This window comes from Cnephaeus nilssonii (assembly GCF_951640355.1).
Source record: "Cnephaeus nilssonii genome assembly, chromosome: 2".
NCBI classification, from domain to species: Eukaryota; Metazoa; Chordata; class Mammalia; order Chiroptera; family Vespertilionidae; genus Cnephaeus; species Cnephaeus nilssonii.
In genome coordinates, this window is record NC_137073.1 from 11988983 (window position 1) to 12015010 (window position 26028).

Below are 26028 nucleotides of genomic sequence, written 5' to 3' on the forward strand. Positions count from 1 at the left end.
GCAGCCGGCGGGGAGCCGCCGGCCGAGAGGGCAGCTCCTGCTCTCTGCTCCGAGCACCTGGGTCACTTGGCCTGCTCCGCAGCACGCACCTCTGTGGGCCGGCTTGTTCATTCATCTACGGCCTTGTTGGTGGCTCCTCCTCCCGTGTGCACACCGGAGAGCTTGTCCTCCTCGGTGTCCGTTCTGTCCACCTAGAACCACAGGGGCTCAGTGAGTCACTCCCTGTCCATGACAATGACATCATGAATGACGCACAGCGTTTACGGTGCCCCTGCTGCCGGCGCCTTACCGATGTGCGCTCGGTCCTGTGGGAGACGGAGGAAATAGACCAGGGCTGGAACTAACTGTGGTTTACTGGGCCTCAGTTAAATGCACCTAGCTGGGCCTCAGTTTCCCCTCCCTCGCCTGCCACTCACAGCAGGGCCTCTCTGGCCTCCGCCCCACTCCCCAGAAGAGCTCCCACTGCCCCTCCCTGCGCCCCTCCCTGCACCCCTCCCCCTGCCCCTCCTCCGCCGTCACAGGGCAAGGCCCCGCCCAGGGCTGGGCCTCCTCTCTCCTCACCTGGCATCAGCCTCGCGGCCACACCTGTGCCGGGCTCCCACTCTCCCCTCCAGACCCGGCTCCATGTCCAGCCGCCTCCCTGGCGTTTCCACTTTGGGTTCTCAAAGGCACCGGAAATCAGCGTGACCAGGACCCACGATGGTGCCGCATCCCAGTCCTATCGCAGCGTCTCTCTCGGTGCCCGGCTTGTGCCAGCCAGACGTCTGCACGTGCTGGCGCAGTGTCCAGCTCACCCCACTCCAAGGCACTTCTCTACAGCTGCCCACGCCCCGTCTCCCTCCCTCCCTCCTGCACCGAGCTCCCCGTAATTAATCCCACACCCACTGCACCCCCATCTGTCCTCCCCCCAAGCAGAATGACCAGGTACCTGCACCCCCATCTTCCTGCTTTAAACAGTGCAGTGACCTCCCACAGCTCCGCACAGAGGTCCCGCTCCTCACTGACCCTCAGGCGCTGCCCCTGCCGGCCCCACCACGGCCCGGTCCCTGCTGCACAGCACCCCCTGGATCTCGCAGTCCCACACCGGTCACTCTCCTGCCTCCGCGTTGCTCCTGGACTGCACCCCCCCCCTCTGTCTGGAGCACCCCCAGTGCCCCCCTCTCTGCCTGGAGCACCCGCATTGCCCCCTCTCTGCCTGGAGCACCCCCATCCTGGCCTTGATGCTGGGCCTTCACGTCGAACCTCAAGTATCAATTCCAAACCCCACCAGACCTGCCTGTCCTCTCACAGCTCCTGGGGCCTCGTCCCCGTCTCCCCGTCTCCCCGTCTCCCCGCCTCCCCGTCTCCCCGCAGTTACTTCTGCAGGCTCCGTGGGGGAGGACACGTGCCCACTCCTCTCTGTCCAGGAGCGCGGGGAGGGGGGCAGTGGCAGCAGAGAGGAGGCCTCTCTGAAGGAGCCTCTGGGCCCTGGCCCTGGCCAGTCTGTCAGGCCAAGGTGACCTTTGCCCTCTGGGAGCTGCCTTCCCCAGCCCGCCGAGCACCGCCACGCTCCGTGCTCGCCGCTGTGGCCCTGCTCCCTGGCTCGCTGCCCTCGCGGCCAAGGCTGGCTGTGGATGGGCGTCGGAAATAACCCGAGGGGGGAGCTTTCCCGCTGCCCTGGGCCTGGGGCGCCCGTGCGGCTGGGAGGGTGGGGGTGGCTCCACTAATGCCAGCGAGTGCTTTTCTCGTAATAATATCTGCCGGGCAGTTCCGGAAACCATCTCCAGGCGATCATATCGAGGATTTCTTTTTAAAACTCAACATCGGAGAAACGGGGAGAAAACTGCCAGCGCCGCCGAGGACGAGGGGAGGCCGGCCACGCGAGAGCTTATCTCCCCCGTGGCCCGTGTTTTGTTTGGGAGGTGATTGCTCGTAAAACGGGAAAGAAAAGAGGATCCTTAGAAAACCCATTTATCCTCCCCTCTCTCGCACCGAGTCTGCGTTTCCTGCCTGTGGCCACTTATTCGCCGACGTTCCTGTTAATTCCGTCCCTTATTCTGCCGGAAACGGAGGGTGAAAAATCGCCGTTCCCTGTCCCCGCGCCTGTGCCTGAGACCCCACCCCGAGCCCGTGCCAGCCCTCAGCCTCCGTTCCGCTTGCCCTGCTTGAGGAGCGGCCCTCGCACCTCATCACTCTTTTTTTTTTTAAAAAATATATTTTATTGATTTTTTTACAGAGAGGAAGAGAGAGGGATAGAGAGCTAGAAACATCGATGAGAGAGAAACATCGATCAGCTGCCTCCTGCACACCCCCTACTGGGGATGTGCCCGCAACCAAGGTACATGCCCTTGACCGGAATCGAACCTGGGACCCTTGAGTCCGCAGGCCGACGCTCTATCCACTGAGCCAAACCGGTTTCGGCAAGCACCTCATCACTCTTATTGGGGCCATTGAAACCGCTGTTCCCCGCCCCTCCCGCCCCCGCCCCCGCCCCCCCGGAGTGCGGAGCCCGGGAAGTGGAGCCGCACGGAGCCCTCGCCAGCTCCCACCGTTAGATCAGTCGGTGGCTTGGCTGACCAAGGCCGTGAAGGGAGGGCGAAAGGCAAGACCGGTCCTTGCGGTGGGAACTGGCCAATGGGAAGTGGGAGGAACGTGTGAAGGACAGCTGCTCCCACTTCCTCCTGAACATCAGAGGCTGAGGTGGGGGGCGGGGCGGGGGTGCTGGCTGGCAGGGCTCCGGGCTGTCTCATGCCCGGCCTCATGCCTGACCGTCACCACTGCTGCCCCCTGGTGATGCCCTTGTAGGCAGCACTTGGGGGGCACACTGGATGGAGGCCTGGGTCCCTGGCGCTGTGAGGGGATGACTGGGCCGAAGCCTGCAGAGGCGCCCGCATGCCCAAAGCGGGGTCCAGTGCCTGGCTCCTCAAAGGCGACCCGGGCCTGACGGCATGAGCCTCGCCCGGGAAGCTGTTAAAAATGCGGACGCTCAGGCCCCTGCCCGGCCCAATCAGACCTGCATTTAACCGGCTCCTCAGGGCTCCGTGGGCACTCCAGTTCCCAGTTCCGGAGTCCCTGGCTGGAGGGCGGAGCAGAGGCCGCCGGCTCAGGCCCCGGAGGAGGGCGTGGCAGGCAGAGGTGCCCGCGAAAGGAGGGTGCCACAGCCCAGCCCCCGACTCCAGGGTGGTCCTGGCCAGTGCCCATGTGCCACGTCCACGGTGATACAAGGACAGAGGTCGAGACGAGTGTGGGGAAGCGTTCGCTGCGAGTGATATTGCTGCTGCGCCCATGCTAGCCTTTTGTGCGTGTTTGTTTTCACTTCATTTTCCAGTTTATCATATTTTATTTAAAAACTAGAGCCCCGGTGTATGAAATTCATGCATGGGGGTGTGTGTCCCTCAGCCCAGCCTGCACCCTTTCCAATCTGGGACCCCTTGAGGGATGTTCGATTGCCTACCTGGATCGGGCCTAAACAGGCAGTCGGACATCCCTCTCACAATCTGTTGCCCCTAACCACTTCTGCCTGCCAGCCTGATCACCCCTAACCACTCCCCTGAAAGCCTGATTGATGCCTAACTGCTCCCCTGCCAGCCTGTTTGCCCCTAAATGCCCTCCCCTACAGGCCTGGTCACCCCTAACTGCCCTCCCCTGCAGGCCTTGTCCCCCCCAAATGCTCTCCCCTGCAGGCCTGGGTCCCCCCCAACTGCCCTTCCCTGAAGGCCCGGTCGCCCCCAACTTCCCTCCTCTGCCGGCCTGGTCACCCCTAACTGCCCTCCCCTGCAGGCTTGATCACCCACAACTGCCCTCCCTTGCAGACCTGGTCCCTCCCAACTGCCCTCCCTTGCTGGCAATCTTGTGGCGGCCATCTTGTGTCCACATGGGGTCAGTCATCTTTGACCACATGGGGGCAGCCATCTTGTGTGTTGGAGTGATGGTCAATTTGCATATTATTATTTTATTAGATAGGATAGAGGCCTGGTGCACGGGTGGGGGCCAGCTGGTTTGCCCTGAAGGGTGTCCCAGATCAGGGTGGGGGTTCCCTTGGGGCATGGGGTGGCCTGGGCGAGGGGCCTGTGGTGGTTTGCAGGCTGGCCACGCCCCCCGGTGACCCAAGCAGAGGCCCTTGTATCTGGGATTTATTTATCTTCTATAATTGAAACTTTGTAGCCTTAAGCAGAGGCCAAGGCAGGCCAGGGCTGTGGAAACTTGGCTTCCTCCATCGCCGGGGGCAACTCAAGCCTCCTGCTCTCTCCAGCTCCGTGGCTGCCACCATTTTTGTTGGGATTTATTTATCTTCTATAATTGAAACTTTGTAGCCTTAAGCGGAGGCCAAGGCAAGCCAGGGCAGGCGGAAAGCTTGGCTTCCTCCATTGCCAGCGAAACCCAAGCCTCCTGCTCTCTCTGTGGCCACAGCCATCTTGGTTGGGTTAATTTGCATACTCACTCCTGATTGGCTGGTGGGCGTGGCTTGTGTGTAGCAGAGGTACGGTCAATTTGCATATTACTCTTTTATTAGATAGGAGAGGTCCCAGGTAGATTGAAAATTAAGGAAGAAACCCAGATCTTTGTCACATAATTGGAGAAGCAGGGCACGTAGACTGTCAGTTCACACCAGGAAGTGCCTGGAGACGGGGACAGTCGCCAGGCGGGGCCATGAGGGGGGCCGGGCTGTGAGGAGGGCCTGGGAGGAGCCGTGCGGGAGCCCTTTGCTGGGGAGGCAGAGATAAGACCTGTGGGCCCTGCCAGTGCCCGGGCTGCAGTGGCCACACTTGGCCCTGGAATTAGGTGCGAAGGCACTGGGGAGGCTGCCGAGACATTGGCTCTAGTCCACCCTCGAACCCCCAAATCCGCGGGGCCCCCCTGCCTGTGTCACTTGCCTGGCTCCTGTCTGCTCTCAAAAAGAGCAAACACCAGCCCCGGTCAGATTCCAGCTGTTGTGCGTCACAGGGGCAACGCCGGTGGCAGGGCAGCCACCCCCTGCACGGCTGTGCGCACAGCGGCCGGCAGTTCCGGTAGCTGGGCTGGGTGGTCCCACCAGGCCCTCACCGTGCAGGTGCCGAGGCTGGGTCAGAGAGAATGCCACCAGCCAGGGTCTGTGGACACACGCTCCAACTCCAGGGACCAGCACCCCCGGGTTCAGGTTCCAGCCCTGCCACGAGCCAGCTGCACACCTATAGCTTCAAGTCGGCCACGCTGGGAGCAGCCGCCCATGGAAGCCCACGACCCCTGCACCGGGCCCTCCTGCCCACCGGCGAGCCTGTTGCCAGCACACGCTACACTCCGCAGGGTACAAGCTGGTCTCAGCCTCAATTGCACACGCAGCCTGGGGGCGATGGGGGTGATGGGGGTGATGGGGGTGATGGGGGTGCTGCCGCTGGGATACAGGTTGAGTGGGTGCAGACAGACCCACAGTAACGAGGAGGTAAACAATTTGCCAGTTCATTTGTCTCCCACTGGGAAGTGTGAGCAGGCACCTCTGCTATAGTCACCGCGCCCTGGGGCTCACGCCCCACCCCGGCCAGCGTCCTCTCACGGAGCTGCTGGCCCTCCTGGTCCCCGCGGGAGACCCTCCTCGGGCAGAAGCGGTGCTCTGGCCCCGGTGGTTCCCCGTGCCCCGAGTCTGCAGCTTTTCTGTTCCTCCCACAGCATCTTCTCAGGCCACAGCGGCTCAGGTCCACGTGATGGATGGAGGAGTGGTGTGTGTGTGTGTGGGGGGGGGGGAAGCATTGGTTAATATGGTAAAATCACATCCTTCCTCGTCAGGAACTAGGAGGTGGAGTCCGAGGGACAGACCACAGAGGCCCCAGAGAGGATGAGGACGGTCGGGATAACAGAGATGGTGCCCAGTGCCGAGCAGGCGCTAAGAGCTCTCAGCAGAGGAGGGGCCCCTCACCTAGCCCCACAGCCCCCAGGACAGGTGCATCACTGTGCCCATTTGTCAGATGAGAAAGTCAGGGCTTGAGATGATAGGGACGTGCCCAGACTCAAAGAGCTACCAGACCCGTAGAGGAAGCGACAGTGCGTGCTTGGAGGCCTGGGGGCCCCGGGGGGGGGGGGGCACCTGCTGCCCCTTCTGAGCGCTGTTCACCCCAAGCACCCCACGAACCCCAGGCACTTGTTTAATTCCCCACGCCACGCCATCACGTGAGAAAGGAAAAAGGCCTGTCTTCAGAAAGCACGTAACCTTTTCTGCGGAAATTACAGTTCAAATCAGAGGACACTGTCCCCTAGGGACATCTGTGGCTGTTCCTTTTCTTTCTACACAGAGCTCAGCACCTGGGGACCCCCAGCTGCCCCCCGTGGGCGGCCCTTAGCCTCAGGGGCCTCTCCTCATATCCCCCCTCCCTCCTGCCTCCCTCCCTCCCTCCCTCCTTCCTACATCCCTGGGGCCTCCTTGTGCCACGCAGGGTGCCAGGCCCGGAAGCCACAGGTGGAGAAGGAGAGAAACGGCACCCTTTCCCTGTGTGACGTTAAAATGCCTGGTGCCCACAACGACAGACACGCCTGCTCTGGGCCCTCAGGCTGTGGGCGCAGCCACCCAAGCGCCAGCGAGGTGGTTGTCCTCCCTGTCACTCCCACCACCACTCTGGGCCACTGCCGCACGGAACGCTCCAGATCACGGAGACTCAGAGTAGGTGAGCCGCCCAGGTGAGCTGCCCAGGTGAGCCGCCCAGGTGAGCCGCCCAGGTGAGCCGCCCAGGTGAGCCGCGCAGGTGAGTCGCCCAGGTGAACCAACCACCCAGGTGAGCCTCCCAGGTGAGCCGCCCAGGTGAGCCGCCTCAACTCTGATCCCTGCTCACCCCAGGCCCACGGTCTCAGCTGTGCCCAAAGCATCCCTTGTCCTCAGGTTTCCTTCCCGTCAGCCCTTGTTAACCGCTGTCAAACATTAGCCTTCACTAGACGGCTGCCAAGATCCTGCACATGACTTACTTTCACGGGCGAACCTGGTGGTGGGGCCGTGTTTGTGCAGGGAAACCAGCTCTTTCCAGTCGGCAACACGGCACAGCAGACAGGCGGGCAGGCCCTTGGATCCCGCTCCGCTCTGAGGGGTGAGCTCGTCCTGTGGGCTTTGGTCAGCTTCGGGGTCACCTCCTCCGTGAAGCCTGCTGGTCCCCTCACCTGGGCAGGCTCCCGCCACCTGGTGATTAAAGCTCCCGGGGACTCCAGCGGGACTCCAGGTTGAGAACCACGGGCTGAACGGGAGGTTAACACTCGGCTCCCGCAGCCCAGACCCAGCCACCACCTGCTGTCAAAGAGCCACGACTAAATACACGCCCACTTACTTGTTCGCGTGGTGTCTGCAGCCGCCTGGAGCTGAGGGCAGCTGAGAGCTGTGAGAGACCATGTGGCCCCCGAGCCTCGCACACTTACCACGAGACCTTTGTAGAAAACGTTTGCCAAGTCCTGGGTTAGGCAGTTAGTCCACCCGTATTCCTAACATCCGCTTGTTCAGCCTTCGCACGCTCAGCTGTCACTCTGTGTGTGTGTGTGCAACAGGCAGGAACTCCTCCAGGGCAGGGACCCTCTGGGTCGCGTCCCTGTGGCCCCCACGGCAGCACCTGGCCTGGCCCACAGCAGCTGCTCCCTCATTGGCAGGTGCCCTTCGATATGTTAGCTGTTGAACTCTGGGGTGTCTTAGCCACAAGGTCTGGGTGACCGGGGAGAGCAGGGGCCATGCCGGGCGGGGCTGGTTCCTGCCTTAAACATCAGCGCCTTTGCTCACTGGCCCACCCCCGGGCGGAGGCTCTCAGCAGGCCCCAGAGGGGCCCAGCATGAGGCGGGGAGGGAGATGATTTCAGGGGAAGAAGCCCTGAGAACTGGGAGCCTAGCATGGGTCAAGGTTAAGGCTGCGAAAGGCAGGCAGCTCTGGCGGGGCTGGCGTCTGCTGACTCACAGGCAGGCGGCGCCGGGAGGAGGACGGGCTCGGGGACCTGTCCAGCTGCTGGAGTCCGGCACAGCCCCCTGACCGGGGGCCCCCAGCCGGAGCACCTCTGAGGACGGGACGCAACGCCGTGCTGGGCGCACAGGCAGCGTTGCTCAGAAGAGCGAAAACACGGGGAAGACACCTAACCGTTCATCGACAGGGTATTGAATGTTATTATCTTCACAGACAACTTTCAGGAAAAGAGATGAGTGAGGTTTACATGTACTGGTATAGAAAGGGGTTGGAAAGTCATGGGTAAGTTAAAAAAATCAGGTTACACAAAAAGGTGTGTTGGATTTGAGGCTATTAATATGCTAGCAAGGATTAATTCTGAGAAGCGCTGCTCCTCGGAGGCGTAATTGCAGGACTCGGCTCTCCTGGTGCGGTTGGCGGATTTTCTGAACAAACCTGTGCTATCAGGAAAGTAGCGAAGATGTTCCAGTGAAAGACAGAGGGAACGTCTTCCCTGACAGTGACCTTCGCAGCGCCCGCACTCGGCCTCCGTGCCGCCCTCGGCCGCCCAGCCACAGAGGCCGTAAACCAGGGCTGTGCCCCGAGCTCGGTCCCTGCAGCCAGGCCGCCCTTCGTGCGGACAGCGCGGGCAGGCCTCGTGGCCCCTGGCCACGCCTGTCATTTTCTAACTGGAGTGCCAGCTCGCCTCCCCACTGGACGGGGTTGTGCAGGAGGAACAAGAGGTGAAAGGACAAAGCAGCAAATGGGGGGGGGGGGCATTTGCTTGGAGAGGATGGAGACTCCTGGCATGGAGCAGAGGGGTGGCAGTGGGGAGGCGAGAGGTGGAGGAAAGGGGAGACACCGAGGGCACGAAGAGAGTGTGGGGAGGCCCTGGGAGGGAGACGTGGGGAGGGAGGTTTGGGACAGCTGTAAGGGACTGAAAGGCAGGGCAGGGGGAGATATCAGGATGTGGGCCCGCGGTGGAGCTGGGGTGCTCTCGGTGCTCTTAGGGGCCACAGTGATTGCCATGGAGTCTTCGGGGGACCAGGCTGCGTTTCGCTACGGGGGATGCACATTTGGGCGGGGCCACGTGGAGCTCTGCGATTCGTGTGGGTTGTGAGTGGGTGAGTGCAGTGTGGCCTATGGCCTGCCCACTCTCCGCTCGGTCATCGGTGGGGTGGGGTGGGGTGAGGGTCTCGGCCTGGAGCCCCCGCCGCCCCCACCCTGACCCTGTCAGCTGTGCGCAGGGCTTGCAACTCCTGCCACACGGGCTCAGGCGGCCCCTCTGGAACCGCGGTGATCTTGGCTGCCAGCGGAGGAGGCCATGATGGGCGTCCCTCCCGGCGCACTGTGGCGGGAGAAGCGGGCGCTGTTTGGATGTGGACATGGCTTTAGGAAGAGTTTTCATGTCGTCAGGCAAAGTGACACGGTAATAAGTCCATTGCCCCAAACCAGAAAACAGAGGGAAGTTGAAAAGGGAAGCTCCAGATTTAACCCCGTATAGTCTCATTACCCAGGGTTCACCGCCATCAGGCTTTTGGTATACATTCAGCCAAATAAGTGTTTTTGCTGCTAATCCTCACCTAAGGATATTTTTTCCAGTTGCTTTTTAGAGAGAGTGGAAGTGAGGAAGGGAGGGGGGAGAGAGAGAGAGGAACACTGATGTGAGAGAGACACACTGATTGGTTGCCTCTCCCATGCACCCAACTGGGGCTGGGGATTGAACCTGCAACCCAGGTACGTGCCCTTGCCTAGGAATCGAACCTGCGATCCTTCGGTCCAAGGGCCGGCGCTCTAACCACTGAGCTAACCGGCCAGAGCCAGCCAAGTTGCTTTTGCAGATCAGTGCATCATTTTTTAAACAAATCAAACCACGCGCATTCTTTTGTAGCCCGCCGTCTGCAGGTACCTGAGCCTCCTTTCGTGAGCGCCCATGGGCTTGCATCCTGGTTCTGCCTCTAACCTATCAGCTGTCGCACCTCGTCAGTCACGTCCCCTCCAGTGCCTCCGTTTCTCCGTCAGGAAAGCGGAAATGACGCTCACAGGGCGGTGGGAGGGCCCGGGCGGGGTGCGAAGCTGCCGTGCACAGTGCTCTCCAGAGGGCGGGCTGCGCCGGTGTCCGCCAGCTCAGCCGCTCCTGCTCACAGGCCTTTGCTTCTTTGTTTCCAGGTTCGAGAAGGGGGACCGGCACGAGCAGGAGGACCTGCGCTTAGATTGCCGCCACGAGAGATACCCAGCCCGTAAGTGGCCTCGTCCCGGGAGCCTGTGCCGATTCTGGGCCGTCTCTGGAGAAAGGACCCGGGAGCTGAGCCGGGCGGCCCTCTCCCTGACCCCGTGTTCTCCCCCAAACACGCCCTACAGATGGGGAAACTGAGGCCGGTGTCTCAGCGGAGCAAGTCCTCTGCAGGCAGCGGCGGCCCGCACGGCGGGGGTGGGAATGCTAAGCAAGCCAGAGGGAGACCGGGGAGCAGCTGAAGTCCCAGCCTAGGCCAGCCATCGGCCCCGGGAGACGGCCCGGTGTGGAACCGGCCGGGTCAGCGAGGTGACGGTGCACAGGGTTTGTCTGAGCTGCGATGCTGCTGGCAGCTTCGTGGGCCTCGCTGTGGGGACACACAGACAGAATCTAGGGCACCCGTTCGGAAAGACGTGTCTGGGCCAGAAAGCAGAGGGGAGTAAAGAGAGCAGGACCCGCTCCAGACAGGAAAGGGAAGAGCCGACGTGAGACTGGAGTTAAAGGGGCAGAATCCCCGCTGAGCCCCTGGATGCCCCCATGTGCTCCCGGCCCACCCTGCCCAGCTGAAGGGCTGGCTTCTCATGCCTGACCTCCTATTCTTGCCGGCCCCCAACCCCTACAGAAAGTACGCTCCACATTTTGCAGACGAGGAAATTGAGGCCCGAGAGGTGGAGTAACTGCCTAAGGTCACACAGCTCAGAGTCCGTGGCAGGGCAGGCAGAGCAGGCGCTGCCAGTGCCCGGCCCACGTCGCAGCTTTCAGGAAGCTCAGTGTCTTCCAACTGCCAGAGTCCAGGTCTCGGCGGCTGGGGCTTCGCCCACCTGCACCCACAGAGCGCGGGCCGCTCCCTCGCCCCCAGGGTGGGTCGCCATGAGGCCTGTGCTTTGCACCTCAAGATCGTCCCTACTGTTGAATTCCTACCTCAGGATCTGCTTCTGGGGAGACCCGGACTAAGACAGTGACGATTTAAACTCAGGCCTGTCTGACAGGGGAGTGAGAAGGGTTGTGCCTGGAGGGAGTGGATGGAGGTGGGGGCGGGGAGGCCTGCTGGAGAGGAGAGGAGAAGAGAGGAGAGGAGAGGAGAGGGGAGGAGAGGAGAGGAGAGGAGAGGGGAGGGGAGGGGAGGGGAGGGGAGGGGAGAGGAGGGGAGGGGAGGAGAGGAGTGGAGAGGAGAGGAGAGGAGATGGGGGAGGGGGAAGAGAGAAGAAGATAGGGGAGGGGAGGGGAGGGGGGAGGGGGAGAGGGGAGGGGAAGGGAGGGGAGAGGAGAGGAGAGGAGAGGGTCTGGCTTCTCTGGGAGGAAAGGGGCTCCTACAGGAGCCCCCGGCCAGGAGGACGACCTGCCTGAGGAACAGGAGGTGGCTCCTGGGTGGACCCTGGCTCACACCCTGGTCAGTGGCAGGTGTCTGTGCCAGGGCGGAGGGCTTCCTGGAAGAAGGGGCGAGAACCAGGGTGTGGAGGCGGCTGGGAGCACACGCCTCAGAGATAAGCCAGCAGAGAGCCCAGGACGCATATGGCAGGGACAAAGGGAGAGCCTGGCCCATGGTAGAGTACCCCTGGCTCCCCGCTGGGCTGAGCCGCCCCAGGGCCCCTGCAGAGTGGGCAGGACACCCTGAGGGAAAAGCTGGGGGCTCTTTTGGGGGCAGCTGGGGAGCTGGGGAGAAGGAAGGCCAAAGGGAGCCAGCCCGGCCCTAGCAGGGAGCCCTGGAATTAAGAGTGAGGAGAGCCAGGGCCGGGGACCACAGAAGCCTGCAGCCCCAGCCCCGGTCCCACAGCCTCCCCACCTGCTGCCCGGCTCGCCCCCTGACAGGGAGGAGCATGGGATGCATTGGCTGGGTCAGCGGCCTGCGCAGAGTCCACCTGCGTTCTTCCACAGCGCGCACTGCGTCTGCTCTGAGCTGGTCCGTGCTGGCGCTGACGGGCCACGGGAGCAAGGCGGGCACAGGCCGCGGGAGCAAGGCGGGCACAGGCCCGGGAGCAAGGCGGGCACAGGCTGCGGGAACAAGGCGGGCACAGGCCCGGGAGCAAGGCGGGCACAGGCCCCGGGAACAAGGCGGGCACAGGCCCCGGGAACAAGGCGGGCACAGACCGCGGGAACAAGGCGGGCACAGACCCCGGGAACAAGGCGGGCACAGGCCGCGGGAACAAGGCGGGCACAGACCGCGGGAGCAAGGCGGACACCGGCCGCGGGAGCAAGGCGGGCACAGACCGCGGGAACAAGTTGGGCACAGACCGCGGGAACAAGGCGGACACCGGCCGCGGGAGCAAGGCGGGCACAGACCGCGGGAGCTGGCAGTCTAGGGAGAGGAGCAAGCAGAAGGGACCCCAGAAACAAACCAGACACCTCAGGGGCACGGGGCAGCGTGCGATGGTGCAGAGGAAGCAGCCGGGCGGCTCCTTCAGAGCCACGCCTCCGAGGAGGGGACGGAAGGATGAGAAGGAGTCGGTCAAATAAAGGGCCAGGCAGAGGGGCGGCGGGGGCACAGCCCGGGGTCAGGAGCAGCCAGGCCTGGGAGCCAGGTGGCTGTGGCGGGAGGTGGTGGGAGTGGGAGGCGGGGCTGGAGGTAGGGGGGCAGCCGTGGGAAGCGGGGTGTCATGGGGACCCCGGGCGTTTTGAGCAGGAAAGAGACTACTCAGATGATACATCTACGTCTGTACTGCACACCTAGATCTACATGGGCGGGCAAAAGCAGGTTTACAGTGTGAGTGCACAGTGGCTATTCCTGCATTACCGTGTATCAACTATTCTGTTATTTCCCAACGGTGGGCCTCGGTCTATTTATCTGTGTCCCTGTCCTTATCCCTCCCTCCTCCACCTGCAGGCGGGAAAGGCGGGAGGGGAGCTGGACACGGGCCGGCACAGCTTAGCGGGTGTTGCTCTCATTCCCAGGAGAGACGGCAGCGGCCGGAGATGGAACGGAGATCAAAGCGGGGTGGGGGGGGGTGGGGGGGTGGGTTCTTTGCTGGAAGAATTGTCGGTGTCGTCGTGTGGGTTCTGGAGATTGGGTTGTCGTAGTTTGTTGTCGTTAAGGATTTGACAGCAAGTAGCTTGCTTGGGGACCTCAGAACCCAAGTGGGAGCAGGCGCGGGACGAGGCAGGGCAAGGCCGATGGCGGTGAAGCCCATTGTCCAGCCGCCAGCGCTGTCCCCACCAGGGCCTCGGGCAGCCGGTGCGGAGCACACACGTCCGAGTCGTCCCCAGACGGACAGCACGTCCTGGTGGTTGTCTGAGGCTGCGGGAGGCCCGGGGTGAGAGTCGCTGGGGGCGCTGGGGCGCTGTGCGGGAGGCCAGCGGTGTGCCCACCTCGGTGCCGTGGGGAGGACCGGTGTGTGGGCACGATGGCTTCACCCCCGTCCAGTCTGAGGGCGGGCAGGCTGGGGATGGAGATAGTGGAAAGCAAGGGGCTGCCGGGACCCTTCAGGGAAAAGCGGGGGGAGGCAGTGAGGCAACGAGGTCCTAACTCCCTGGGGCCCACGGAGAAGCCGGGGAGCCAGGGGGACGGGCTGTGAAAAGCTGTCAGCTGCCGCTCCCCCAAGGTCCCCAATTCCCAGCCTCTCAGGGAAGCAAAGACCCTCAGACCCGCCGCACCTCTGCCAGGCGTGCCTTTCGCCAGGGAGCCGAGCTGGCAGCGACGGCTGATTCTCCCGGGGGCCGGGGAGGCGCTGGGGACCCAGAGTTAAAAGAACGAGGAAGAGCCGGTTTAGCTCAGTGGACAGAGCGTCAGCCTGGGGACTGAAGGGTCCCAGGTTCGATTCCAGTCAAGGGCACATGCCCGGGTTGTGGGCTCGATCCCCATTGGGGGGCCCGCAGGAGGCAGCTGATCAGTGGTTCTCTCTCATCATTGATGTTTCTCTCTCTTCCTCTCTGAAATCAATCAAAAAAGAATGAGGAAGAAAAGGGCCCATCTGCTGTCGGAGCTGAGGGAGGAGCTGGCCCGAAAGTGTCGGAATGCCCGTGTGCGGCCACTTTAATTATCCTAAAGGGGCTGCTTCCGTGGCCACAGGAAAGTCGTTTATTCATTCACTTATTAGTGAACAAATCTTTACTACAGATGCTGCCCTGGGTGGGGCCCGTGCTGAGCATGGGGAGAGATAGGCCTGATCCTGGCCGGCAGCTCCCAGGCCACCGCTGTGCCGTGTGGCCTGAGCTACACTGGGGTCAACCCGGGCGCCTGGTCTGGCCGGGGGTGAGGGTGGGTGCAGGAGAGGGAGGGCCGGGCCGGGGACTTAGTCGGGGGTGGTCCAACCTGCTGGGATCCCAGTAACCAGTGAGAAGAGTCAGGCCCCAGGTCTGCTGCTGTCCCTCAGCCTTGTGCACCTGCCGAGGGCGTCACATCTACCCACTCATTTAATCCTGAATGCAGCCCATTTCACAGACAGGGACAGCGAGGCCCAGCAAGGGGAGCTGTGCCCGGAGATGGCTGGGCTGGGATTTGCATGGAGCCCGTCTGGCTCCAGAGGCCATACCCTGAGCCACCAGGGCGAGAGTCCCCCAGTGGGGGGACACCCCGCCTGCCAGGCGGTCAGCCTATGAGGGTACAGGGCGCAGCCACCATGGACGGGTCCTCACAGAGCTCGCGGGCTGGGAAAGCAGCCCGATCAGACCGTCCGGGGGACGACGCTGTCTCCAGAACGCAGCCTCTTCGCCGCCAGTGGGTTTTTGGCCAAGAAAGTATTTTGGAGATGCCTGGGCAGGTTTTGCAACATTTCTGCACCCGGCAGCTGCTCAGCTTTGGTGGTGGGCTGACTTATGGGCACCAGGGACTGGGGAGGAGGAAGGCCGGGAGCCCGAGTTATCACACACGTGCTGTGAGCGGGTCTCTGCTGAGCCCTTCGCGGGCGCGTGGCAGCAGCCTGGGAAGGGAGGACGGCTATGGTGCACGTGGAAACTAAGGCGCTGAAAGGCAAAGGGACTTGGGGAGACCTTCAGCCCCCTGAGGGCACAGCGCAGCGTGCGGTAGAGCTTTCCCTCACCCTGGGGGCCAGGCTGTCCCGCTCTGGCGCCCTGAACCCTCGGCCGCGGCCCTCTCCCCCTGGCCTTTCTTGAACAGAGGAAACATTGCCTTCACAGGGCCTCTGCGCCTGCTGTCCTCTCTGCCCGGAATGCTCTCCCTCTAACGCGCTGCATGGCTGGCTTCGTCTCATCTTTAGTCTCGGCCACAGGCCACTTGCTCAGAGGAACTGCCCCCGCTGCCCGCTATCGCCTGGTTTTCTGTCCATCCAAGTGTCTGTCCCGCTTGGACCTTTCACACGGACATGCCTGTGTTTGCTCTGTTGTCTCTCCCCGCTGGGTTCCAAGAGAACAGGCGCCCTGTCTTGTTTTGTTCGTGTCTGTATCCCGAGAGCCTAGAACAGTGCGTGGCACACAGTAGGTACTCAACGGCTGGCTCTGACCTCCAAGCCCCTCCCACTCTTTCCCACCCGAGCAGCCGCCGTGACATGAGCAGCGACATTTGCGTTTGGGTATCTTAAATTGGTTACTGTTTCTTAGGCTGCTGTGATATGGATTCTGCCACGATTTTTAATTTTATTTTTTTCCTGAGGAAAGCGTTTGCTTCTGAAACCTGCCTTTGGGGCTTTGCAGGGCCACCAGCTCGCTCAGAAGCACATCAGATGTGACATTTGACGGAGAGGCTGCTGCCTCATGGTCCAGGTGTCTGCATCTTCCTTTCAGGGGCAAGTGGGGTTTGCAACTGATTGCAGCTGTCAAGTTCAATGCCCAAGACACGCTTTTGATTTTGCCAGGTGTGTCTGGGAGGCTGAGCTGGGTGAGGCTGTCGCGCGCTGGTGACAGAGGTGGCTTCTGGGAGCTCCGTCTAGACGAGTCTCTGCCGCCGCTGCCCTCAGAACAGCGCAGGGAATTGCAAGGAAGACTTTGCTGGACCCGGAGCAACTTGGCATTTTTATTAGATCAAGATCAAATCCAATGGAGTCCCGCTGAAGTCTGCTCCTTTATTAAAATGGAAACAGACACTATTTCTGAAATTAGTATCAATGCCAACTTGTTGGGCACACAGACAGGCTTGCAGCTTGGCAATGCCTGGCATGGGGGTGGAGAGGTCCAAGCCAATGTCAGCATCAGAATCACCTGGGCCGGGGGGGGGGGGGGGGGGGAGAAATGCTCCTTAAATGCAGATTGCCAGGCGCAGCCCTGGATTCGGGGCTCAGGGGGGCTGGGCGGGGCCTGGGGTTCACATTTCTAACGCGTCCCCAGTGATGCCGCTTCTGCCGGCCCACAGACCAAGCCCCAAGCAGCACTCGCCCCGGCCAGCACCTGCCCCTCCGAGTTGCTTTGTCTCCTGCCTGGGCTATTCAGCGGTTCTGGGTGGAAATTGCTGCTCTAGGGCCAACGGCCTGGCAATCCTCCTCCTAAGGCACAAACCTGACCATGCCTTCCTCACCCCAGCTCCACACCCTCCTGTGGTGGCACCGGGTGGCGCAGGCGCTGGGCCGGCCCCTCTGGCACGTCCCCGCCGAGACCTCCCCTCACCCGCCCATCACGGCTTCATCTTTCTTCAGCCACTCACCACGCTGAGTCGTCTTGGGGAACTCTCTCTCTCCACTGGAACGGAGACGTCCCTGGACGGGGACCTCGCTGCCACGTTCACGGGCAGCCCCAGTGTGAGCAGTAGTCTGTGGCCAGCGCCTTCCGGGACGGACCGACGCCCTGGCTTCAGGCAGTGTGGCTCTGAGGAGAGGTCCAGTGACAGGTGGGGGCCCTTGGCTTCCCACAAACAAAGCCGTGTTCCTGGCCGACTCCACACGGAAGCTGCCACTGTTCCTCGTATGCCCGTTTTTGCGTGAGGCCGTGTTCCTGCAATCCCTCCTGACCCCAAGAAACACTTGGGGCAGCTGTTAAAATACTGGCTTCACTGGAGATGTCCGTGCTCTGCTTTGGGGCAGGCCTGGAATCCAACCTCAAATCTGAGGACCCGGCAGAATCCCCAGGGACGGGAGGGACCCTACCCCGCAGGAAGCCTGCTGAGTCCTTCTCACCTGCACCCTGCACTCCTCACCCCAGCTTCCCGGGCCTCCTTGCTTTCCCTAGCCACCAGCAGTGCCGGTTTTCACACCTCCTCAAAACCTCATTTACCTGCCAAGGACCTATTTCACACCCTGTTCCTTCTGCCCGAGGACACCTGCTCCCTTCCTCCATTTGGCAAACACACACACACACACACACACACACACAACAACAACAACAACAACAGTGGAATCATGAGCTCCACAGGTGCTTTCAAAGTCTGGCTCAAACGTGTGGGAACGGCCCCCAGCGCCTCCCCAGCCCGGGCAGCGGGGGGCACCTTCACCTCTGCATGTTCCTGGCCGGGCGCTCACAGCTACGAGGCAGAACTCCGTGGCCCAGGCTTTGGAGTGAGATTGCCTGGGTTAAACCCCAGCAGTAAGACCCTTGACAAATGACAACCTATTTGGGCCTCAGTTTTCTCATCCATAAAATGGGCATAGTAATGGCACCTAACTCATTTCTGAGTAACTGAGCCAGTGACGCACAGGCAGTGGCGCCGGGATGTGACACAGTGAGAGCTGAAGGCGTGTTTGCCCTTATCGTCTCCTCGTGTGCATCCGGCTTCCTCACCAGGCCATAGACACGGTGGGGGGAGCGGGGAGGGGGGGGAGGTCTGTGCCTCACTCATGTCTGTAGACCCAGCACCCAATATGGAGCTGACACACAGTAGGTGCTCAGCAAATGTTTAACAAGGGAATGAAAGAATCGGTGGCTCTGAGGACAGGGGGCGGGTTAGGTGGACTCAGTCTGATTTCAAGTGTGAAAAAGAGACAAAGAGAATGTTTTAGCACAGACACAGGGGTCTGGGAAGATGGACTCCGGTGAAGGAAGGATGGGGTCCCCATTCAATCCCCTGGACAAAATGCCCCTAAGGTGGGCCAGTCAACCCAACTTTGCCCTCCGTGTGGGTGGGTCCCACACAAGCCTGCTCTTCTTCCTCCAGACGTCATTCATTCAGCAGCCGCGGACCATCAGCACTGGCCTGGGGGCGCCCTCGTGCTGGGACGCGGTGACGGGTAAAAGCAGAGCCGTCTGTGTCCTCACGCTGCGTCCGGCCTAGGATGGGAACTGGGAGGGAAGGTAACATCTCACCAGATGTGACGGAGTCCCTGAGCCCCTCAGGGTGCGGCTTTCCAGAGCAGGGTCCCCTGGGAGAGGCCGTCGGTGCCTTGCCAGGGTTGTGACATTTTCGGCAATGCAAGAGGGATGGTGGTGTCACTAGCCAAAGGGTCTTCAAAGCCAGGCTTCTTGGCGCTCCCCTTGATTCATTTCTCCCCACATGGCATCTCTTTTTAGAGGCCGGGGTTCAAGGTTGGGCAGCCAAACTGCAGGCTCCGTCCGGGCCTTCAGCACCTCGGACAGCGGGAGTCTCCGGCAGGCACGCCCTTTTAAAGGGGTCCCGCTCTTGGTGCCCGGCTGGGCTGCAGTGCGGTCCGAGCTCCAGTACCAGCCGCCTGCCCACCCCGAAGCCTGCCCACCCTCCCCAGCTCCTCCACCACCTTCAGAGCCCCTCGGACAAGTGTCCTCCCCTCCAAGAGCCCGTTCCCCATCTGCCCTGCATCCCGTGGTGGCATGGGCACTGGCATTCTTGGTTCCCAAGGGCCTCCCAACGGAACGAGCCCATTTTAGATGTGATTTCACTCAGTTCCGCAGAGCTACGAGCTGACCCCTGGACCTTGGTGCCTTGGAGAGAGTCAGGACAGTGATTTTCCAGTGAAGACGGGAAGAGACGGATGCGAAGTATGTTCGCGTTTTGATATTTGGATTGAAAACGGAAGAGAAATCACACGGAGAGCCTCCGATGTGCCGAGGACTCCGCGAGGCCGCGGAGGTGTCCGGGGGGGGATCTAAAACACAGTATTGCCACAGCCCTCGGAGTGGGGCCGTGGACCAGTCTCTTCCCACCCAGGGCCGGGGCGTCCCCATCGGTGGAGAGGCCGCTGCACCCAGCACTTGCAAATGGTCCTGGCATTTTGTTCTCACGTCTCTCTGAGACTGGGTCATGGCGGGCTTCTCTGCGGGGGCTCCTGCCTGCTTTCTGGCTCGCATCCATGTGCTGTCTCAGAGAGGTGACCTTACTTGTCAAAAGTCACGCAGCTCAATGCAAAGGTCACGCAGCGTGTAAGTGGGAGAGCTTGGATTTGAACCGTTGACTGTCAGACTCCAGAACAACAAGTACAGTTGTTCCCCGCCCCCCAAGGAGGAGAGGCTGAGCAGAGAGCCTCTCATGGTGAACAGACTCAGGCTGGGAAGGACAGGTGAAGTCCCCTCCATCCCCTCCTCTCCCCCCCCCCCCCCCCCCGCCGCCCCGCTCAGGGCCACTCCATCCCCCTCCTGCACGGTGTCTTTGTTGTAAAGCCGGCTCAGGACGCTCTCTGTGCCCGGCCAGGTGTGTGTGGGGGGAGGGGGCAGGGGGGGAGGGTCCCAGGAGGGAGCTGCCTGATCTCTGTCTGCATCGAACCCCCGGTTAGTTGGGGAAACACCACAACACAGCGACAAGCACAGGGGGAGAAGGATGTGCGGTGTGTGGGGGACACAGAGAGGGAGCATTTCAAAGACAAGTGGGGACTGGACAGCAGAGGCCAGCAGGGAGGTCACCAGGGCGTGCGAAGCCACAGACGGACGCGTGGAGCGGGACGCCGGCGGGGAAACGGGCAGACACGGCCTCCTGGGTGGAGTCTGGCCTCAGAATTCTGCTTGGCTCACGGGTGACTTAAATTTTTTAAAATCTTAGTTGTGATCATTTTCATTGGAGATTTTATTTTGAAACTCCGATTCAGTTTGTCGGAACGCTTTGGAAGACGAGAGCTCACAGTCCCCGCAGCAAGCTCTGCCCGGCGCTGAGGACCGGCCGCTCTGGCCTCACTGCCCACTCCCGCGTCGCCTGGGCCGGGGCGTTTGGACGTAGGATTCCCCACTCTGCAGTGTTAGGGCTGTTTTGTTTTGCTTTGCTTTTTGGCTGGTGACTGGCCCCAAAGTGAAGGGACTGTAAGGAGGGAGTGAGCGGGGAGTCCTGGTGGGCAGTGGGGGCTCTCAGGCCTGCGGAGGACAGAACACCCAGCCCCCCAGCAAGTGGCTCTGAGCCCCAAGCCCTGCTGGGAGGCTGGAGAGGGGAGGAGGGCCCGGTCTTTAGTGACTCGGCCTCTGGACCCAGGGGACAAAGAGCCTGATTTTAACTCAAGGAAGGACAGGGATCATGGCCTTTCTTTACTTTCTAAAATTTAACTTTTAGAGAGAGTGGGAGGAAGGGGGGAGAGAGAGAGAGAGAGAGCAACATCGATGTGAGAGAAACACATTGATTGGTTGCTTCCCGCACATGCCCAGACTGGGGCCAAAGATGAACCTGCAACCCAGGTAGGTGCCCTTGACCGGGAATCGAACCTGTGACCCTTCAGTGGTGGTGGGCGCGATGCTCTAACCACTGATCACACTGACCAGGGTTGATTATTTTATTTCATTTATTGTGACCTTTTCTCTGTTCCAATGAACTCTCCGGGGTTATGCCTGTTAGCAACGTAAGAACAACTACAATCGCTTTTAAACACTCTTTTAGGGAAATAATCAAACCTTCCTTTGCACCAAATGTTTGCTTTTAGATTTTTTTTTAAAAAATCTCAAACTCTTATACCTTGGCAGCAAGCACTTCCAAAGAGCGCAACTGTCTCCGTGGCTGGGGCCAAAACAAATGTTTTTCCTGAGGCCACACGATCCCAGAATGTTTGCCAACTGTTTCCCACCCCTTCTAAAAGATCGAGAAATGAGCAGAGCACCAGCCAGCACTGGCGGATATCAAACAGGAGCAAGCCGGAGGGGAAACGCCGCGTGTGGGCATCGCCAGCTTCCCTCTCGCCTGTTCCTTCCGCCTCTGTTACCAGGAAAAACCTTCCCTGCTCAGAGCTGCTCTGGGTGGAGGAGGGCGTGAGCAGCCCGTCCCCGGGGGTGTGAAGCAGGGGCTTGGCTTCATTCAGCAGGGATTTCCACGTCCGGGGGTTTGCTGTAAAGGCTCTGACTGACCCGAAGGGTGACAAGAAGGTCTGGGTACCCCTTCGCGCAGGAAAAAACACACGGAACACGTGTCTTTTAACATGAAAGTTTGCAATCAGGGAGAAATTTATTCAATCAGCTCCACTCCGGCTGGGACCCCTAAGGTGGCCGCTGTCGTTGTTGAGTCTCAGTTTCCTCATCTGTGACGTGGCGGCGGCTGCCTCCTGGCGAGGTGTCTGGACAGTGCGCTCGGTCACTGTCCCTTTCTCCCGTGCCCTCCAGGGCGCCCCCCTTCTTCACCCCCACCGACCCCGTGGAGCGGCCTCCCTGGGTTGAGCCATAGCTTCCTGGGACCCTGGCTGAGGAGAGCCACGCCTGGCGGGGGGGGGGGGGGGTTTGAGATGAAGGGGAGCCCCGCGGGCTGGGCGAGGACGCTGCGGGCTTCCTGCAGGAGGCAGACGTGAGCTGGGCCTTGAGGGTTTGGGCCACGGCAGGTACAAGGACACTGTGTCCTTTAGGCCACCGTGTGGAGAGGGACATGGTCCGGCACCTTAGAGAGACCCAGGGATGCTCTCGCACGGAGCGAGCTCCTGAGGCTCAGGGAAAACGGGGTGTGCCTGGGCGTCAGGACAGCTCCCAGCCTCCTGCTGAGGGTGGGCCTCCGCCCGGGGTGGCTCGGCCCAGAGAGCTGCTGGGGTCAGTCGGGCCCTCGCTGTCCCTGGGCCAGGTAAGGACCGGGCCCGGGTGCCTCTCCAGGCGTCCTCACCCTCCCACAGCCCCCAGCACACGCAGGACACAGTGCAGCTCAGGCCCGTGGGCCAATGGGTGGGGAGGGGTGGTTGCGGGGCGGCTGGGATGGGTGGTGGGTAAATGGTGGGCAGGAGAGTGATTGGTGGGACTGAGGGAGTGGGTGGGTGAAAGGAAAGCAGAGATGGAGAGTGGGTGGGGGTGGCCTGGGGTGGGGGGGTGAGTGTGGCAGGAGGGTGTGGGGGCAGTGGTGGGTGTTGGTGGGAATGTTGGTGAGTGTGGGCAGGAGGGTGTGGGGGCAGTGGTGGGTGTTGGTGGGGATGTTGGTGAGTGTGGGCAGGAGGGTGTGGGGGCTGGTGGTGGGGCAGTGTTGGGTGTTGGTGGGGATGTTGGTGAGTGTGGCAGGGGCAGTGTTGGGTGTTGGTGGGATGTTGGTGAGTGTGGCAGGAGGGTGTGGGGGCAGTGTGGGTGTTGGTGGGGATGTTGGTGAGTGTGGCAGGAGGATGGGGTTGGGGACTTGGTGCGTTAGCGGGTGTGTCAGCAGGCTGCGAGTAGGCGAAAAGGTGGCGAGTAGGAGGGTGGATGGGCGGGTGAACGAGTGGTTGCTTGGGCTGTGGGTAGAGGTGTATGTGGGAAGCAGGGCTGGTGGGTGTGTTAAGGGGGTGGTGGGAGGATGGATGGTGTGTGGTGGCGTGTGGTGTGTTGGTGGGCGGAGGTGCGTGAGTGGGTTTTAGGGCTGCGGGCGAGTGTGGGTGGGAGGAGTGTGTGAGTGGAGTGGTGGATACATTGCTGGCTGTGGATATTGGCAGGTGTTGGTGGACTGGTGGGTGGATGGTGGGTAGGGAGCGTGGGGTGGCGTGGAGAGCTGGGTATGCGGGTGGGTGGAGGGTGAGCTGGTGAGTGGGACAGTGGGTGGGAGCTGCATGTGGGCAGACAGCTGGGTCTGGGGAGTGTTGGAGGGCAGGTGGGAGGCCAGCGGGTGGGTGGGTAGTGAGCTGGTGGGGCAGTGGGCAGGAGGGGCGCAGTGGGCAGGGGGAGGGAGCACTGTTAGCCTGACGCCCCGTCTCTCGGCAGGACACCAGCCACACATGGGCGATTCCTGGCCGCGGAGCTCTGCACACGAGGCCGCGGAGCTGAGCCGCCAGTGCTGGGTCCTGGGGCACTGGGTGTGACCGAGACCAGCCGGCCCAGACCCAGCCACCGTCAGCACCAGCCCCCCGACAAGGCCGCGCGTCTGGCGCCACCGAAACCTGGCCTGTGCGCTCCGAACCCAGCCAGCCTGCACGGGAGACACCGGCCGGCCCTGCCCATCGCTGCCCGGGTCTCGGGCCGAGCAGTGGGGCCTGCGGGCCTGCGGAGTACACAGGGCTGCACAGAGCAACTTCGGGGCAGCAACCTCTCACTCTTGCCACCGGCAGAGCCCTGCTGGGTACAGCTGGGGTGCCAGGGAAAACGCGGACATCGGCCATTGGAAGCCTGGGGTCCCCCGAGCCAGCTAGGGAGTTCAGGAGGTGCCCGGTGGCACATAACCTTTCGGGGGGCAGGGCGGGCACTGCAGGGGCCGCACAGCAGGCACACAGCAGGGCGGAATAAATGCTTGTTGAACCTGTTTCCTTGCTGAGTGTGGAGGCCAGTTGCTCTTTGGGCTTGGCTGCCCCTTCATGGCTCCATCCTAGCAGGTCCCCGCGGAGCCCGAGGTGGACAGCTGCGTGTGCTGCGGCCAGGGTCCGACTCGGTGTGGGGGGAGGAAGCCTAGAGCCTCGCTGGGTCTGAGGGTCGGGGCAGGCTGCAGGCGGCCTTGGATTCCAGAGGGTGGGTAGGGCGGGGGCGTCAGGCAGACGGGAAATGTGGGATGGGCAGGAGAAAGGGCCTCACACCCAGATCCTCAGCCACGCTGACTCCCGTGGGGACTCTTTACCCTACGTTTAGAGCCACCTTTACATCAAATACCAGGGCTCAGATGCTGGGGAAATGGATTTTTACTCTAAAGACAGGAGACCTTAGGGTCACAGAGATGAAGAAACCTGACCCAAGATCACAAAGCTAGCAAATGGCAGAGTTGGGGCTTGAACCAGGACTCCTGACTCCAAGAGACCTCGTCCCTTCCCCAAGGGTTTCTAGAGCTTTCTCTCAAGCAGACAATGTTCCCCTCCACTCTTCCATAAACTTATCACCCATTTAATCATTCATCCATCCATTTACCCATCATCCATCCATCACCCATCCATCGTCCATCCATCTATCCATCACTTATCCATCCATCATCCATCATCCATCCATCCATTATCCATCATCCATCCATCCATCCATCCATCCATCCATCCATCATCCATCATCCATCATCCATCATCCATCATCCATCATCCATTCATCATTCATCATCCATCCATCATCTATCATCCACTCATCATCCATCATCCATCATCCATTCATCATTCATCATCCATCCACCATCTATCATCCATCCATCCTCCATCCATCCATCATCCATTCATCATTCATCATCCATCCATCATCTATCATCCATTCATCATTCATCATCCATCCATCATCTATCATCCATTCATCATCCATCATCCATTCATCAACCATCCATCATCCATCCATCATTTATCCATCCATCATCCGTCATCCATTATCCATCATCCATCCATTTACCCATCATCCATTCACCATCCATCCATCCATCATCCATCATCCATTATCCATCATCTATCCATTTACCCATCATCCATTCACCATCCATCCATCATTTATCCACCCATCATCTATCATCCATCATCCATCCATCCATCCATCCATCAGTTGTCATAATTCCCTGCATCAGACATCCATCCATCATTCTTTCATGCATCACCCATCCTCATTATTCAACCATCCATCCATATATTCATCTGTTCAGTGATATAATCCATTGTTCCCTATTCTGGGCCAAGTACTGCGGGAGGCACTGGAGGTAGGGTATGGAACCATCCAGAGAGGGTATCTGTCTTCGCAGAGCTCACCGATAGGCAGGACAGATAACTAACAGACGATGGTAGTTCAGTGTGTGAAGAGCGGCGGTGCCGGCTCTGAGCCAGGCAGCGCCGGTTCAGTTCCAGCCCCTTCACTTGAGACCTTGGGCAACTTGCCTGACTTCTCCTGTGCCTCATCCCAGGGCACAGAGATGGTCATTACAGCTACCTCGTAAAGCTGCTCCGAGGGCTCACTGAGCTGATGGCCGTGAAGCGTTTCGGACAGAGCCTGGCCCAGTGCACGTGCTCTGCTGGTGTCTGCTCTTCCCGCCATGGGGGGCGGAAGGGGGCTGTGGGCGCCCGAGGCAGCACCTGCTGGGCGGGGGGCAGTGGCGAGAGGAGGCTCCGCTGGGAAAATGGCACTTAAGCTAAAACATAAAGTTGTCTAGACGTCAGGCAGACACGCCTGTAGAGGAAAAGACAGTTGGGAGCATTGTAGGAACTTGAGAGCAGTCTAACGGCAGGTGTGGCGAGAAAGGAGGGCAGCAAGGTGGTGGTGACGCAGGTTGTGGAGGTGGGTGGGGCCAGACCAGCGGGGCCGAAGCCCCTTAGGAAGCTTAGACGCGTCCTGGCCAGCGACAGCGGCTGCTTTCATCATGGTGGGAAGCACCCAACTGCGCTTCTGGGGAGGCCATCGAAGCCGTGCACGGAGAATAGCGGGGGAGCCCCGGCGTCCTCCTCACCCTGATGGAGGGGAGAGAAGAGGGTGTGGTCCTGGGGACAGGACAGAGGGCAGATGCAGGAGCTAGTGAGGAGGGACAGATCAGCGGGCTTGGGGTGGACTGAGGAAGGGAACGCCCGGGTGCCTGGGGCTCCCGGTGGAGGTGTCTGCTCATTCATTCATTCATGCATTGATTAACAGACAGTGCTTCATTAACCCATCTTTCATGTGCTCAGCATTTTGGACCTACTATGTGGGGCAAGAGATGGGTCTGGAGAGAGAGGAGGCCCGATCACAAAGGCCTTGCCTGTCAGGACAGGAGTCCGGGTTTGGCCTCTGGGCGAGAGGAACCCAGCGGCTGCGAATGTGGGCTGGACGGCGGCCCCACGGCACTGGCCCGCACCTGGCTGCCGGAGCTCCGTGCTCACTGGCAAGTGGACCTCAGAGGCCCAGGACATGCATTTAGGTGGCACGTGGGTAAAATTTTAATCTATTTTAATAGTTGTGTTTA

General features: G+C 60.9%; 1 protein-coding gene across 6 annotated transcripts in view; it reads left to right on the forward strand.

Annotated features, from left to right (window-relative positions):
• GSG1L (GSG1 like) overlaps nucleotides 1-23141 on the forward strand; it is a gene marked incomplete at its 5' end in the record, with an annotated part of 186886 nt that extends 163745 nt beyond the window's left edge. For 4 of the 6 annotated variants that reach the window (XM_079759444.1, XM_079759447.1, XM_079759446.1 and 1 more), the window contains 2 exons: nucleotides 10022-10092; nucleotides 22917-23141. In XM_079759444.1, coding sequence (XP_079615570.1) covers nucleotides 10022-10092; nucleotides 22917-23014 — 169 coding nt within the window. In that variant the 3' untranslated portion in view covers nucleotides 23015-23141. The remainder of the gene's footprint in view (nucleotides 1-10021; nucleotides 10093-22916) is intronic. The other 2 variants (XM_079759442.1, XM_079759443.1) reach the window with 1 other exon arrangement.
• Nucleotides 23142-26028: the final 2887 nt, after the last annotated feature.